The sequence below is a fragment of the Dermacentor andersoni genome, chromosome 10, assembly GCF_023375885.2.
Source record: "Dermacentor andersoni chromosome 10, qqDerAnde1_hic_scaffold, whole genome shotgun sequence".
Taxonomy (NCBI): Eukaryota; Metazoa; Arthropoda; class Arachnida; order Ixodida; family Ixodidae; genus Dermacentor; species Dermacentor andersoni.
Window position 1 is genome coordinate 61834330 of NC_092823.1, and position 18067 is coordinate 61852396.

An 18067-nucleotide genomic window follows, 5' to 3' on the forward strand; every position below is an offset into this window, starting at 1 on the left:
ATTTTGTGGAATAAAGCCGGGCTGGGATATGAGCCTGTTTGCAATAATCTGAGGGTCAATGCCTGCGCTCTGTTTAACTTCTTGTGTGGAAGGGGAAAGTCTCTCCTGCCGAGATAAAAGTGCTGCGCAATTTCGTTGTATGTGGTCGGTTTATATATACCTTACTTTTATTCACGCACACTAAATATTACAGGCTTTTCGTTCATTGAATAGCCTGATTACTGCATGGTAGGGAATGTATTGCTTAATTTTTTAAAGTTCTTTCAGCACCTTATATTTCCAAAACGTACCTCTATATATTCCCTCTAGATGAAGGGCATTCGGAACAGGATGCTTCCGATCGCTACTATGCTAGAGATTTTCGTGATTCACATCATATGGGTCCGGCCGGAATTTTGTTTTGATCTGCCTAATGGACAGTTTGCGAACATTGCTGAATGACTATTTCTTAGTGTTCATTATATGTGTGCTGAGGCTTTCCTTCATTGTGACGTCACAGATGTCTTTAAACAAATATCTGTGTATATTTTTTTCTGTTCTTATATTTTACAGAACCTCTGAAGTGTGCCTATGGAAGAGGTAAGGTGATCTATGAGTATATTTATGCAATTTTTGTTGCTTCTCCAGTCCCTAACATCATTGGCGTCAGTACTCTATATCGTCTTATATTTCTTTTTTTTTGCGATTGCCTAATACCTGCTGGCAAACAGCGTTGTAATAATATAACAATTGTCTGACATTCATATTGTTGAAAGACCAAACTGAAGATGTCTGCACACTTCAGATATACAATTTAGTACTTAGATAAGAATTGCAATGTACGGAATGATCAGAGGATATCTGATTTTCGTTTTCGCCATAAAAAGTGCATCACTACCAACATGTCTTCCAAAAATGCTTCAAGGCTTATAGACATTTGCATATCCATGCGCACTGCTTCATTTTCACATTGAAGGGTGCCAGAATTAAGTGTGTAATCATGGATAACCTGTGCATGCTTGACTTGCACCGATCCTTGTACTTGCCTGGAGAAATACTGTTCTCGAAAGTTAGCGAAGCCTGAACATTCCTAGAGCAACTGTTCCAAAATCCAGGCGGCGGTCAGGGGAGCAGTGTTCGCACATTCTGCAAACACTGGCGCCATCCCTGGGGAGAATTTCGGAAGAGCCTCTCGAATGACCGGCACTTTTCACCACCGCTTTACGTCCGCCGTGTAGGCCGCAACAGCTCGCTTCCGCTGTACAAGGATCTCCATTTGCAGTGGGGAAAACACGAAGCGAGCGCAGTCGAGCGTAAGCGTCGACTGACCTCTTGCCTCAAGTGCTGCATCATCTCCGTGTGGTTCGGTAGTTGATGGGCAGTAGGAACCAGGAAGTCCACGTCGTGTGCATTTCCAGAAGCTCACTCGCTGCACATTAGGCGGTACCGCTTCCAGCGCCACCCGCGTGTACGTGGACCCAATCTGCCAGCACCACGGTACTGTGCAGCTGCTGCAGGGTAATCGCACCCTATAAGCATAAGATCCAAGTTTTCTGACCTCACAACATCGACCGGTTCGGAGCTGTTTTGCCCGTCGAGGCGCCGTGTATTTATCACCACCAACCGGCTAATTGGTGGGCAACTATTCGGCGACTCAAATGCGACCCTACAATGCCTTTTGTCAGCTCTTCATCGCAGGTCCTGTGAACAACTCGTGTTGTTCGAGAAACAGACCATCATGTGCTCGCGAAAGGACAGGACGTCGTATTTCAGTGGGTGCTGGGTCGTTACGGTATCTCCTGCAATGACCTCGCCGATGAGGCTTCTAGGAAAGCACACGAACGCACGAACCTTGCTTCTGTGGCTTTATCAAGGACTGTCGCAGCCTAACCGTTAAGCAAGTCGGCGCACTGTGTGACAAATGGCACAAACCGGAGTTCACTCTCAGTCCGTTGCATCCTTTCGACCGTTCTATGCAACTGCGGCTGTTACCTGGGCTTCCGTGAAGCGAGGAAACAAAGCTGTGCCGCTTACGCGTTGGTGTTGCATTCATCGACGCATATTCATTTTTGATTGGAATGACCGATAACGCCACGCGCAATGTCTGCGGTGTCGAGGAGGCTATAGAACACTTCCTGTACTACGCATTCTTTAAAATTGAAAGTCATGACCTCTGCACAGCTCTAAACTAAGTGGACAGAAAACCATTCACCTCGGACAAGATCGTAAGACCATGGCCCCGTATATAACAGCTACAAAAGACGACCATAAGCGCTACTGCGATTTCTGGGGGCTACCGGACTGATTGATCCGCGTGTGATATATAGCAGTGAACTGTTAGTACGTCGGTGATATCCGGGGCGCACTTTACCTTCCTCGCCTAATATTTCCCTCCCTTTTTCCATTCCCCCGCGCAGGGTAGCCAACTGGGCTGTCCTGGTTAACCTCCTCCCCTTTCTATTAAGTCTTCCTCTCTGCTCTAAGGGCGCCGCTACTCAGGACCTTAATAAAGTTCTTTGCCTATCTATCTGTCTCTCTCTCTGACCAGAACCTTGACTTGACGCAGGGATGAGAGTTACATCAGGACGGTGTAAGGAGGAAAACGAGAAGAAAAGACAGGGAATTATCCAGTGTAAATACATGCCGTATGTCTGTAAAACTGAGTCATGCCGGCGAAGCGTGAAGCGTAACGGCGGTTTACATTATGGCGCATTCTACAAGGACCTTACCACGGCAGTCGCACACCTAAAATCCTATAAGGGAGCAAATTAGCTTTAGTGCGAGTGAAGGGAAGCTTCAGTCGCAATAATGAAGCTAGTTTTTTTACCGCGAAGCTGTCTTAGGCTAGTTTCCAGCGTTTCGTAATGCTCGCAGGCAAAAATGATGATGGCATCTACACAGCTACAATAGCTTAAGCGTCGACGAAATGGTATCAGCGTATGTGTACCTGCTGAATTTGAGGCCAGATGTGCCAAAAACCGGTGATGGTTTGATGCGGGCGATCTAGGCTAACAACGAGAGCGCGACCGTTGCGCCCTATATGCCTTACGGACGACGGGCGAGACCCTTCCGTGGAATGTTTCGACGCTTGTGCCGCACAGACTGGAGAGGGAATCGTTGTCGCCACCGTATACGTTCATCCCGGAACGTCAAAGAGGGATCTTGAAGGCTTTATGATCGACACGTTTGGGTGGATCCTTCCGGTGGACCCCACTCCCATTGTCATTGCCTCGTGCCGACGGAAAGTGGTTCTTGTCGTTTCTATTGGAAAGGTTCGGCCTTCAATGTTACACCAGACCAATGCCTCCACGACATGCCATTGGTCGCGCATAGACCCAACATTCGCTAAGAACATCTGCTGTGTCGTCACATAGATCATGGTCGTTTATGATACCGACCATAACGCCACAATTACTGTGGTCACGAGATAAATGCAAATACAAATAAACATGCCAACGTGCACATTTATGTTGTGTTGTTTTGTTGTTTTATCTTATTTTATACGTATACGTATCCGCTGGTTATCCATTTTCACAGAGCGGAATGGCACAGAATTTTTCTGATAGAGTTGCTTATTCTCGTAATAGGTGGTGTCCGATGGATGACGACTATGACGTGTTGCCCGCTCGTTGAATTTCGTCAGCCGCTTGCTGCACACAGAAGCCTGACATATGATATCGGCTTCCGTTACTCCGAGAGAGCCGTCGCAGAGTGTGCCACATGGCCACCATTTATAATATTCGATATGTATCTAACGCTATTTCAACCGCCCTGCGAGAACGCTAAAAAAATGTCGCAGTGTCGCCAAAAAGGCTAAGCATCGATTGCGATAGCAAATAATGCACAGCTATACGAAGTAAGGGCATTAGTCTTATCGGCCGTATAAACTTGTACACATAGCCATACTAACTAAATTAACAAGCATGGTGTCACTCGCGCACAATCAAACATGAATGCAGCTCACTCGATCACTGCAGAAACTAGCTTTCAAAACGCTGGAGTGAGGAAGCGCGGCAGCAGCAGCGAGCGAATTCACCTTCGTGCTGCTTCTCGGATCAAGGCGAACTCTGTCCCCGGCGCAGATGACCTTCACGATACAGATGCCCGGGCCGGCGCGCGCGCCCGCCCGATCCACCCGGAGCAGAACGCGCTCCCTAGCTTCGCCGCAGTGCCGTACACGCGATGGAAAACGGCGCTCTTCCTCCGCGCTTTCCTACGTCGCGTGCGAGACGTTGAGCCGCAATCGCCGGCCCACCGTCGCACGTACAGCATACGGTGCGTGGCGACGATTATATCGCCCTGGCACTCCATGCGGAACCTCACGGCGACGCCGATGGCGACGGCTATGGCAGAAATTCGTCTGTAGCTAGGGCACGTATAATGCCATTAGAGAGAATAAAACCTATTGGCAGAGACAGCACAAATGCAATGGCAAACTCAACTGGTAATTTGATTGCTCCATGTGCACAACAAAGGTCGTGTGAGAAAGCTGCGAAGGTCCTCTGCGAGCGTAAGCGTGGATAAACGGCAATAGTCAAGCCATAATATCGCTAACATGCATTTCTACTGTTCTAACGCTATGGTTAACGGATTTTGTAGCAGACAGAGGTTCAATAACGCAGCGCCGAATGCGACTATGGAATAGGTGCCATAAAATAACGAAACATATTTCAATCTGTTTACCTTCGAGAAAGCGTGCATTTCGCATTGCTTATATTTAAATGGAAATTGCTGTGCAGCAGCTTGCGGTCATTTCATTGAAGTGCAGGCACATTTGTCTCATTGCTTTGAGGCACGTGTGCATGTGTGGTAGAAAGTGTTTTGCACAGTGAACGAACACGGGACTTTGCCGAGCGCACTTCAAAGAAATGTGTGAGTACAGGGCAGCCCTTTCAAAACGTGTCTCGTGCTCCTTTCTTTCGTTTTGAAATTCCGACGAAAAACCTGCACTCTTACACGTAACGCAGGTGTGACAGAGAACACACAACAGAACATAAGCTAATTTGTCTGTTCAATCTGGCTGCCTTTTCTGCAGAAGTTGAGGGAAGCGCCGCCATTTCGTCCCTGTTCCGAAACTGCACCACGCGCAGCCAACACCGAGCGCTGCGATGTGCCTCCTTGCAGGGGGCAGTTCCGCATTAGTTGCCGTTTCTCCTGCACTCTATATTTTGACAAAAACATACGTTGTGCAATGTCTTGGTAGTAGAAAATATGGCGCAACGCTGTGGTAGTTCCGCGCAGCGCAGACGTGAACATCAAGTCGCTCTAGCTGCAATGATCGCTCTAGTTGGAATAAATACCTGTGGGCCCAGTGCGAGGATTGGATAGTTAGGAGGACATTTTGCGAAAGGCTTCTAACGCGCCTGATACCTTTCGTTTAAGCGGCTTTCTATAAGGACGTTTTTTATGAGAAAAAAAGCATCCGCCGCCACCGTTTTCTTTTTGCCACCGCGTTATTACCACGATCGGGGCATTGCAATAACCACAAGAAATGGCGCAGTCCTGCTACGTGAAGTAAAGACAAAGGCTTGTAGCCTGTAATAATTACGAATGGATCTCTTTCCAATATGTAAACACCGCATACATGTGCTAATAAATAACCTCAGAACGAATATAACGCGCGAGAGGACTTCTGGTGTCTCATATATATATATATATAATATTTGACTGCAGGCCCGCTCCCTAAGCGGTCTGAATCTTATCGTGTCTGATTTTTTTTTATATGCTTATTTGCTTCGTTCACGTCTTGTTAGGCTGAGTCGTTCTTTTATATATTAACTATCCTTTTGCTCGATTAACGTCTTGTTAAGCTGGTTCTTTTTCTCTGTTATGCATTGTTGCCCTTTTACTATGTAGAGAGAGAGAGAGAGAGAGAAGAATACAGGAAGGCAGGGATGTTAACCAGTCAATAGTCTGGTTGGCTACCCTACACTGGGGGAGGGGAGAAGGGGAAGAGAAAGAAGGGAGAGAGAAGGTGTAGGTACGTGTACAGACAGCACTTCAGTTAAAGTTGCTCGAGCAAACCAGAAGTTCTGAGAAAACACAAAAGTGCCTTCACTGCCTTCTGAGCCGATGATCGGTCGGGACGGTGCTCTAATATTGTCTGTTCACTCAGAGGACGATCGTCTAGTTTCCTCAATGTGTCGGACAAATACTGTCTTTGTGCTTGAAATTGAGGACAATGGCACAATATGTGGTCAATGTTCTCCTCGCATGCGCAAACATCACATGCAGGACTATCAGCCATTCCAATTAGTGCTGAGTAGGCATTCGTGAAGGCCACTCCAAGCCATAACCGACACAGAAGAGACGCTTCACGCCGGTGCACACCGGCTGGAGGTCTGAGTTGAAGTGATGGGTTTAGTCGGTGCAGTCTTGTGCGCCTTGTATGTACGGTATTCCATTCTGCTAAGCAGATCGTGCGTGCCAGAATGCCAAGTTGTCTCGCGGCGTCGGTCCTTGAGAGCGGAATGGGGACGCAGCGGTCTTCTTGGCTTGACGTCCGAGCTGCCTTATCGGCGTCATCATTACCAATGATACCGCAATGACCTGGTATCCACTGAAAAGAGATATCATGGCCTTTTTCTCTTAAGTGATGGACAAGTTCCGCGATTTCGCACGTGAGCTGATCGTGATTCCCATGTCGGAGAAATGAATGCACACATTGCAAGGCCGGCCTTGAATCGCAGAAGACTGCCCATTTTCTAGGACTTTCAGTATTTATCACTTGAAGCGCCTCGCGGAGAGCCGCGAGCTCTGAAGCTGTAGACGTAGTGACATGGGAAGTCTTGAATCGCTTGGTTATTCTCATTGCTGGTATAACTACAGCGCCGCCGGAACTGGTTGATGTAGTTGATCCATCAGTGTAGACGTGTGTGCAGTCGCTGTATTTCTCGTACAACAGAAGTAAAGTTAGTTGCTTGAGCGCTGATGATGGCAAGTCCGACTTTTTCTGAAGTCCTGGGACTGTAAGGTTCACTTGAGTACGGCGCATACACCATGGAGGAATAGAAGGCCTTGCCGCAGGTGTGTAACCTGACCTGAAAGAGGCACGGTGCGCGAAGACAGTCGCACTGAATGTCGTGTGGGGCCTATCTACTGGGAGACTTGCTAGGTGGTGGGTAGGGGTCCGGGCGACGTGTCTTATGTGCACACGCATTGTTTCGATGTTAATGTGCGTTCTAATAGTGAAATCTTGAGCGACTGCAATGACTTCAGTCGTTGACGCACTCCGCGGTAGACCGAGACATATCTTGAGTGCTTGGGCTTGGATGCTTTGGATTGTGTTCAGGTTAGTTCTGCAGGTGTAGGACATGACAGGTAGGCTGTACCGCAGGAATCCAATAAAGAGGACCCTGTAGAGTTGCAGCATAGAGTGTATTGGCACTCCCCAGGTCTTTCCTGCAAGGAACTTAAACATATGGCAAATTCCTGTCAGGCGTTTTTTCACATAATTCACATGAGGGGTCCAGGAGAGATTTTTGTCAAGGACCACCCCCAAAAATCTGTGACTCGTGCTGTACGAGATGATGTGTCTGTCGACGGATATCACGTATGGAGACATTGATTTCCTGGTAAATGCCACCGCTGCGCACTTCTCGTATGATATACGAAGTCCTTGCTCTCGAAGGTAGGATGATGTTAAAGTAGCTGACTTTTGAAGCCGCGCGCGAAGCTGCAGTCGCGTCACAGCCGACGTCCAAATGCAAATGTCGTCGGCATAGATGGAGAGCCTAACGGTACCTGGCAGGATGTCGGTGAGTCCAAGGAGTGTTAGACTGAAGAGCGTTGGGCTGAGTACTCCGCCCTGAGGCACCCCACGGTTACTGTAATGCCGGGAGGTCGGACCATCCTCGGTAAGTACGAAAAAGGATCTCTCATGTAGATAGCTACTTATCCAAAAATATACTTTGCCGCCAAGTCCTACTGCCTCTAACGCGTTGAAAATCGCTTCGTGCGTTACGTTATCGTACGCTCCTTTAATATCCAGAAACAGGGCAGCAGATAATCTTTTGCAGGACTTCTGGTGCTCGACGTACGTCACCAAGTCAATAACGTTGTCTATGGAAGAACGGCCACGCCTGAAACCGGACACTGCATCTGGATATACCTGGTAATGTTCGAGGTACCATTCTAGCCGTGCTAGAACCATCCTCTCCATTAGTTTTCCGATGCAACTGGCAAGCGCAATTGGTCGGTATGATGCAATGTCTACAGGCGACTTGCCAGGCTTGAGCAGTGGAATTAGGCGACTGGTCTTCCATTCTTGGGGAACCGTACCTGTCTGCCACGAGCTGTTGAACAGGAGCAGGAGCACTTTTCGAGCCTCATCGCCAAGATTACACAGGGCACGGTAGGTTATACCGTCGGGTCCTGGTGAAGATGAACGCTTGCACAAGGCCAATGCAGCTTCGAGCTCGTCCATGGAGAAAGGACTATCCATGCGGGAGTCACGTGAAATCGGTGAGTGGCGGAGCGTCGATGTTCCAGTGCAACTAGTTTCACCAGCAATCCTCCTGCAGAAAGCTTCCGCTACGTCAATCTCGCTGCATTGTTGGTGAAGGGCCAAAGACTTGAAAGGGTGGCGCTGCTGAGGGGTTCCACGGAGACCACGAACAGTTCTCCATATGTGAGACAATGGTTTTCGTGGATCCAAAGATTCGCAGAATGATTTCCATCTTTGTGATGCAAGTTTGTCCATGCGACGCTGAATCTTCTTCTGAGTTCTTCTGGCCAACCTCAAGTCATGTACAGACTTCGTGCGCCTGTATCTTCGCTCTGCACGACGACGAATTGCGCGAAGCTTCCCTAGCTCAATGTCGTATTCGGTGCGTGTAGACGTTCTCCGAAGCGAATGTTTCGTAGCCTCTAGGGCACCTTTTATGATGTCCTCTAGGCTAGTGGACAAGTCATCACGACAGCCGTCTTCGACAATTGACTTGAACTTTTACTATGTACGTCCCATTCCTGCCTAAGACCTTCTATGATGAGTGCCAGCAATTTTGAAATAAATGAATAAAAATAACGATTGTAATGTGAAGTGATGCAAAAAAAAGAACACTTGAAATGACGCATGAAAGCAAATCCGCGCAAGGCTTTACGTATCGTTACTGCGAAATGTCATTGCAAAATATACCGAAAACTCAAGTGCCCACATTTTTCGCACTGTTGCCGAGAATGGTGTAGTTCGTTCACATGGCCTAATGTTATTGGACAAACATCAGTTTAGAAATTCCAGCAAGCCAATCAATCACGCTAAAGCCTTTAACAGATTGCGTGGTGATGTACGTACCGTGTGACTTCGAAGACCATTCACTCTATGCGTCTGCACAACAGTGTCTATCATCTTGTTCAAGGTAGCGATCATAACACATAAATGCGGCACTAATAGCATTATAAATCCACAGAGTATAGATGGCGCAAAAAGCGCAATGACGACTCCCCGCTTGCCGCTCTTGGGCGAGGCGAAGTGGCAATGGGTAGTGTAATGGTTATAGTCGGGCATGAAACAGATGGTAGCTGGCCCATGTCGTCGTCCAACTTATCGACGCTGAGGACGTTGTTCAAGGGAGAGACTTGTTCTGATCGAGAACGAGGAATATGGGATTTATTTACAGTATCTACAAGAGAATGTTACACTTCATCAGTCTAGCATGACTGACAGAGGAATGCACCCTCAGCAGCCGCGCAAAAGCTGCTTATAAACACTCGTCCTCCGTAGATCCATAGGTGAGCGAAAATGGCCGTTCGACCTTCGACCGATTTGGAGTGCCCAAAGTCATCGTAGCCGACCCGCCTTTGAAGGGGAGGGTTGACGCACTCAATTCTGCACAGGTTGCACTGACCACAGCAAGGTGAGAGAGTTTTCACATACACGGGTCTTGTGAATAAAAGCAGGAACAGCGCAACACAGGACGAGCGAGTAAACAGAAGAGTCCTGTGTTGCGCTGTTCCTGTTTTTATTCTAAAGATGACCAACCAGCCTTATTGAACACACTGCTAAAGGGTCTTGCCCTGAGCAGGCGCCTCTTGATCCCAGTGTTGAGGCCGCAGACAGTGGCCGCCGTGTCTGTCCATTGACTGACGACTTCTAAGGCCCGTGAGACGGCGCCGCAAACCCTCTTCTTCCCGGAGATCCCCCGCTTCAAGCAAACCGTGACGGGGATGGTGAATTGACTAACAATACTTGGTCAGCCGACTGCGTCTAGCCATCTCGGCGCCATTCTGTTGGGGACGCGGCGCATTGTCCTCCTTACAAAGCGAGTCGCCGCCGCGGACATGCCGGCGCCTTTCCGACGGTCGCTTCCCCGAAGACCGCCAGCCACCGCCGGTCGAACGTAATAGTAGACAGAGCATGGCGAGCTAGCGAAGATAAGAGAAAAAAATACGCGTTACATTCACGTCATGAACCCAAATAGAACGCGAGGTGCAATGTGAGGCAAAATATTTCGAAAAAAAGTACGTTTTGTATTCGTGCTAATGCAGTGCTTGACCGTGAGGTACGCCTCAAGAACCTCTTCGCCAAAGGCACTGCATATATGCTCTGTTGGTGTTGTGTGCTTTTTTAAATTACAGATGTTCTTATTTACCTTCGTATATCTGCCGTAGTACGCCACCAACTGCAGAACGGGCTACATCAACCATGATAATCTGACAGCAGCATGCTTCGGATGAACCAGGTGGGCGGAGCGCACAGCCGTTCCTTAATGGCCATGAAGGCCGCATCGCCTTCCTCAGTTCAGGCAAAAGAAGGCGGATTTCTGAGTGTGGAACAGGCCTTTCAAAGGCTGCATGACAACGGCGTTGCCTCGCAGGAAAGTACAGTAATAGTAAATCAAATTGACAAAAAAGGATCAGATGGCGTAACGATTCTCGGCGAGGAAAGCCCGCGATTGCTTTATCTTTTTTGGGGGGTGAAGAGGGCATGACACTGCTGTCCAGAAGGTAGCTCGGGAACTCCATAAAAACGGAACTCCATAAGCCGATGCTTGGTGAGACCCTCGTAGATGAAACTTCTCCGCGTATTCAGTAACACATCTTAACTTCAAGTCCATGCTTCGGCTTGGCCTAAATGACGCCTGTCGTGAACGCGCTGAAGAAAGCTCAAGCAGCGTCTTGGACACGTTCACGCCAGGCGTCATTTTTGTTTTGAAGTCAAGCGTGAACTTCGTTCGAAGATGCATTTCTGAATACTGGTGTTATAGCTAGCTTTGAGAACAGGCAGTGAAGGGGACGTCACCTTCATGTGCAAAAACAAGAGGCGGCCTGCGAAGGATCATATCAATAAATCTCGGAGCTTCGTGCTGCATTAAGAAGACCACGTGGCATACGGGCGAAGTAAAATATTTCGCAGAGCGCGACTTTATCGGATTTCTAGACGGACTCGGAAGGACGGTAAACTGTACGTAGACTGTTGGCATGCCGAGTTCCGGAAAAGATGGTGAATTACGATAGTTAATCGGGACGTCCTGTATGCGGGGGAGTCGGTAACCATAAGGATTAGTTTGCCAGATTTAACACTGGGCAGTCTCCACAGGGCCACACTCACCAGTTTTCTTGTGTACGATCTGCAGAGGGGACGGTCAGGTGCCTCAAGGACGGCCTAGTGACACCAATATCCACTATGTGCTCGACCATGTAGAACTTGCTGGCTATTTTGTTTAGAACTAGACAACTTTTCTATTGATATACTGGAGCCATCTTTTTACAGCAGATTTGTCAACAAGAATTGGGTTCTATACAGAGATAAGTTGTCTTCATTAATTTAAAAGCACATTCATCTTGTTACTATATCTAACGATAATTCCAACCCATTGTTTACTAAAACGCTTAACAGAATGAGAAACAAGAAAAATGCCTATATGAAAACGCGAAGCGTGTACAAACAACACTGTCTTGGGATAAATACAAAAACTATCTAAAAGAGTACTGCACAGCTTTATTTGTCGCCAAGGATAAATATTCATTAAAATGACTACCAGGAATTCTTACAATCAAGCCAAGAAAATTCTGGAACATAGTTAACCTTAGTATTAAGTACAGTAATATTTGATTTCAGGATGAAAACAACTCGCCTATTACTGACAGTCAATGTCAGACAGCATTCAAATTATTTTTCACATCCGTCTTTTTACAAGAGAAGATAGTTCTAACACACCTGTTGTACCCAATTTCGATTTACAATACATGGCTCCCATCACTATACCTTTAAAAGGCGTAGTCGATCTTATAGATAACCTTAAGATGTCTTCATCCTCTGGCATAGATGGTATAAATTATAAAATACTAAAGAAACACAATAGTAGTATCAAACAATACACTGCTACGCCCATTTAACCAATCCCTTACAACTGGTATGCTTCCTACAGACTGGAAGATATCAAAAGTAGTGCCTGTCTTTAAGAAAGGTAACAAGAGTTCTAGTGAAAATTACCGTCCCATATAACTAACGTGCATTTGCTGCAAAATGTTGGAACATATTATCGCATCCCATATATATTCTCATATTGAATATAATAACTTTTTTTACCCGAAAGAGCATGGTTTCCGAAAAGGATTTTCTTGCGAAGCCCACCTACTACAATTCACGTGAGACTTACACTTTGATATGAACAGTAATAAACAAATTTACTGCATCTTTTTGTACTTTCCGAAAGCATTAGATCGTGTAGCTTATAGTCGCCTGATATCAAAGCTCTCTGCAACTAAACTTGACTCACTAACCATATCATGGATTTGTAATTTTCTTTCTAATCGCGAACAGTTCACTGTTGTTGCTAACTTTTCCTCTGCCCTGTCTGACGTCGCCTCCGGTGTACCTCAAGGCAGTGTACTCGGACCTTTTCTCTTCTTAATTTGCATTAACGACTTACAGAACAATATATCCTCTTCTGTACGATTATTTGCTGACGACTGCATCGTATAACGTTACATGAACTGTTCCGCTGACCACGTGGCACTCCGAAATGATCTTGCACATATCAGTGATTGGTGTGCTACGTGGCTCATGTCCCTAAACGTGTCGAAGTGCAAAGTAGTTTCCATTTCTCGAAAAACTGTTAACTCTCACTTTTCTTATCATTTGAATTCTAACATAGTTCGCCACACCACAGAATATAAGTACTTAGGAGTGCTCTTCACGCACAATCTTTCATAGACTTATAACATCACCTCCATTTCAGCTAACGCATCCAGATCATTAGGATTTCTGCGCCGCAACTTAAGAACTGTGCTTTCACCACTAAGAAAACTAGCTTACATAACTATTGTATCCTCTTGTAAATGGCCTCCTCATCGAAAACACCTCATCGAACTTCTGGAGCGCATCCAGAATAGAGCGAGCCGTTCCATTTAAAAAATTATAGTAACCAGTCAAGTGTAACCCAAATAAAAGTAGATCTTTTGTTGAAACCACTAACTACTCGCCGTGATATCGACTTTCTATTATTATTTTATAGATTTATTCACACAGTTGGCCTAACTTTATCAAACCTTAATAAAAGCATCTTCGACGTTACAAAGACTGAACAATCAGTTCAGCTACAACCGAATTTATAGCAACACACACGCTTTTAATTTTACAGCATTGCTCCGTTTATGGAACGCTCTACCAGATAAAATCGCTTGCCAATATAAACACAGTGGATTTCGCAATCGTATAATCGTCCAATATGCCGTTTCAACCGTCTAACAGGTCTTGCCTTCTTTTAATTTCCTTCCTGCATTTTTCTACATATTAATGAAATCATTTCAGTCATCCTAATTTTTTACTATACTCACTACTGTATACACTAAACAACGTTTATGACGTTATTATGCTATTACGTTATTGTGTTTACCGTTTATTGTTATTGGTCTACATATTGTATTTGCTAATGTCGTATTAATTTTTTGTGTTGCCTGAATATTCCTTTCATTATACTGATGTTTCTTTTTCACGATTCCATACCAATATGTTACCGTATTTGTCCCCTTACACAATCCCTTCTCTAAGGCCTGTAAGGTACATGCAAATAAAACGTAAATAAAATTATAAGATGGCGTTTGTGTCCATTGGGCGATGGACGATGTCATGTTGGACGGAAACTAACCTATCAGTTTTGCCTAGGCCGAACGCAAGGCTCGAGACAGCGCGAAGGCGAATGGAAGCTTGGCGGAGAGCTTGCCGGTGACGAAACGGCCTGTGGTGGAATCGTGGACTTTCATGTAGCAAAACGAGTGCCGAAGTCACAGGTTGACTAACAGATGCTTCTTCCTGTAGACTAGACTATTCTAGTCGGTAAAAGAAGCTGTGGGTGGCACTCGGACATGCGGGAGCTGTAGACAGAATGGGCAGGCAGATCTTTGATCAACCGGAAGCCGCCCATGGGGTCAGTGATGTAGAAAGGGTGAATGTGGCTGCCCCCGGAGCAGCTCATCGCCAGTAGCGATCCTTTCCTTGTTCACCAACCAGCCGCAGAGTCTGATGCAGCGATCTTCGTTGTCCTCGAAGGTAAATGTACTAGTAGTGATGATGGTACCAGGACTACAGAGCAGACTGCTTCACTGCAAGGTTGATGGAAAGCTCATGATGAAAGAAAGTGGCAGGCGTTTTACCTTGGTAAAAACGAACCCCAAAGATTGTGTTGGAAACTGCGCACACTCCGTTGCCGGCTGGTATGCAACGTGGTGGCGACAGAATCGTGAAGAACATCAATGTCACCAAGAATCAGGACGCATTGACGTAGGGAATAAAGCACTGGTCAATTCACAGAAGGCGGCAGCAAGTGACAGGGTGGAGGACGCGTAGGAGCCATCAGCCGTATACTCCGGAATTCCCTAATGGTATCGGCTTTCTCCTCAAAAGCCGATGATGGCGGGTTAGAGCTGCTGGCAAGCAACATCTGCACCCGTGCTGGAAGTCGCGGCAGGGAAATTTCCATCGAGAAGTGCTCATGGAAGCTGGCTGCTTGGTCACCAATCAGCGCCTGCATCTGACGAAGCAGCTGTGTTGAGCGACGGTCGAGAAACTTGTGCGCAACAAGGGGCCCTATAACGTAAACTATTCCAATATGTTTTTATTCCATCCTCCTGACGTCAAATTTGCGCAACCACCGACGCAAGCATCGGGCGGTGACCCGCAGGGTTGTTGAAACAGACCAATCAAACGCAATCCTCATTTATAGGACGTCACTTTTGTTTGCTTTAAAAACGAATAACATTGCCTACACTGAGCGGCTTGTCTTATCTAATTGGCTGATAAGAGGTGAGCAGCACGCTCAAGAGGAGAGGGATTATATGGGGCTGAGCCAGTGCACTGAAAACCGATAACCTGATGAAGAGGGTGGTGCCGGTGTCAGCGATTGGTACGTTTTTCCTTACTTAGCTTGCGGTGGCTGGTCGAAAATCGCGGCGGCATGCAACGGAAGGTTAAGAATGCCGCTTCAAAGGATCCTCAGCAAAGAAAAGTTTGCTGAACGAGCTCGTAAACGTGACGAAAGTGCTCGAAAACGTTACACGGCGACGCAAAAAATTTTATTGTACGCAAATATACCCATGCTCTGCGGCAGGTGCTAATAGCCAGTGCCTGAGCGATCGGCGGCAGTTATCTTTTATTCCTTTCGGAAAGGGACAGCCTGCGGTTATTCAGAGAAAAATTCAGTGTTGTTTCGGCATATTAATACATCTTTAACGCGTACACGTCGCCATGACGCGGTGAGTTTTCGCGGTTTTACGTCGTGGCGTGCTGCAGCAGCTGAAGTGGGTGTAGCCCGAAAACTTTTGACCACTACCTGACGGCTAATGGCGAAAAGTCCTCCAATCAGAAATAACTATTTTTCTTTTGTTCTATCCAATCATGCTTAATTAGGGTCTACCCGTCATATCAGATGGGGAGCTATCGCGCCTTGCCTGAGGTCGCGTGACTGACAGGTGAAGCGGGGGTGGCCCAAAAAAAGTTTGACCAATTGCGCAGGGCTGACTGCAGAAATGGAATAGAGAAGTTTGGAATAGCTTTATGTTATAGCGCCGAAGGAAGCTGCTGGAATCGCTGGTGCTCAGATGGCGTAGTAAACCACCGAAGAGCACTTTTGAGTACATCGTACTGGTTGGTAGAAGGTGGTTTGGCAACAATGTCTCGTATTTCTGCGGCAATCTTGTGATGCGACAATGACTGGAGATGGCTGAAAAGGGCTTCGCGCGATGTAATGCGGCCTTCATCGAAAGTGTTTATAACGTACGGGAACCAGAGGCCAACATTTATCACGTATAAGAAAGCTAGGTGCACAGTGTATAAAACATGGACAAGTTGCGATTGGGTAGATTGAGAACTGGAATTTGCCTGAGCAACATCGTGGTGCTTCGTTCATCAATGTGAAGAAAACGACGCTGTCTGAATGACCCATTAGGTAAGAAAAGTTGTATTGCTAGCAGCGCAAGCAAATGTCTTTTTCGCCGTCGGTGCAGCAGCGCCACCGCAACATACGGTTAATACTATTGCGGACACACTTGTGCAGTTAACAAGAATTGAATGGCTTCTTACAAAGGTACGAATACAATAGTGGTAATTGTGCAGATCTTTGATATTTCTTTGGCTGTGTTTTGCTACTACTGCCTTGGACTTGTCCATCTGTTAACTAGAAAGCACAATGGCCCCCTCCAAAATCCTCAGTTTCTAATTTTTCTGAAATGCATTCATGCAGATTGCAAGGAAGCGGCTCCACCTGTAGAACGAAAATGGTGTCGCAGATGTAAAGAAAAATACATTTTCGACAACAAAGCAAGGGAGTGCGAGAAGATTTGGTGGCCAGGAGGCTGTGAAACTTGCAACCTCTTTAAGAGCTACAGGGAATGCATATGGAGGTGTTCGCCACCAAAGCGGAACATCAGTTGGTGGCCTTGGGGACGTTGAGCGGGCTGTGGAATGCGAATGCGTAGTCAACTCATTGCATTTTCTTAATTTTTTTCAATACTCTGGTCCTGTATCCTTGTAGTGTGTTATCCTTGTAGCTTGAAGTCTGTTGTTCTTCCAGCGTCATTAAAACAGGTGTTTGTGTGTTATTTGGTTTGCATGCTGGCTGGCGTTTTCTATAGTGGTATCGAAAAATTATGCGGAAACTCCTTCGCATTTCCCCTGCCCCATGTTGAAAGTGACGGTCTATGTAAGCTAGAAGACACCTTCGTTCGGTCTCTACACCAGACTATGGTGAAAGTGACATACATATGTCATATCATAAGACAACAAACGATGAGTCAAGGACCGAATAGGGACCATTATTTGAAGGCATTATTTGAATTAAATAAACAATAAAAACGTGGAAATGAAAGCGGACGAAGAACTAACTGACCGCAGTTGTGTTTTCCAGCGCCGGTACTTAGGTACAGGTCAACGCGTGGGTGCGCTGCCTTCGCAATGACCAAAAGCTTATGCCGTCATATGTGTACCGGCATAACTGTTGACAGGTGAATTGGAACTGTGAGCTTCTAACAACCTTCGAACATCCTCACAATCCTGTCGTGCACGTAGTATCAAGTGTCTTTACTTTTAAATAGCGATTAAAAAAAATTACACGTGAACTTCAGAGGCGACTGCAGTTTTGCTTTTCAGAAGCATGAGGGTCACATAACGCGTACGGGAGGCGACGTTCATCGGTTACCGTTTTTGTGGAGGCCAAGATATTGTGGACAGGTGTCGGAGAATCGAAGAGGGTAGGCATAAGCGGGCGTTGCGCGATACGGGAACAGCTGATCTCTTTTCCTGTGCGTCGAAATGGTAGCGCCGATGGACGCGGCGGAGCCACTATCCTACCTGACAGTTCGCTTTGCCACGCGCTCGCGCGTTGTAGCTTATACTGGGCACAACAGTCAATTTCAAATAAAGTTCACTTGGTAGTAGCGCTTGTGCATTATTTTGTGCGAGGTGGTCGGTTGTGTTTCGCTGTGCTAAACCTGCCGTGGCTGCTCTGTGGCTATGGTGTTGGGCTGCTGAGCACGAGGTCGCGGAATCGAATCCTGGCCATGGCGGCCGCATTTCGATGGGGGCGAAATGCGAAACCACCCGTGTACTTACATTTAGGTGCACGTTAGAGATCCCCAGGCGGCCGAAATTTCC

At 46.7% G+C, this 18067-nt stretch overlaps 1 protein-coding gene across 2 annotated transcripts in view; it reads left to right on the forward strand.

Annotated features, from left to right (window-relative positions):
* The window catches only part of LOC126543852 (uncharacterized), a 28033-nt gene extending 11017 nt beyond the window's left edge, over nucleotides 1–17016 (forward strand). For both annotated transcript variants that reach the window (XR_008615285.2, XM_055078449.2), the window contains 2 exons: nucleotides 553–579; nucleotides 16659–17016. Coding sequence is in view for 1 of the 2 variants with exons in the window: in XM_055078449.2 (XP_054934424.1) it covers nucleotides 553–579; nucleotides 16659–16867 (236 nt within the window). In the remaining variant the exon portion in view is untranslated. The remainder of the gene's footprint in view (nucleotides 1–552; nucleotides 580–16658) is intronic.
* Nucleotides 17017–18067: the final 1051 nt, after the last annotated feature.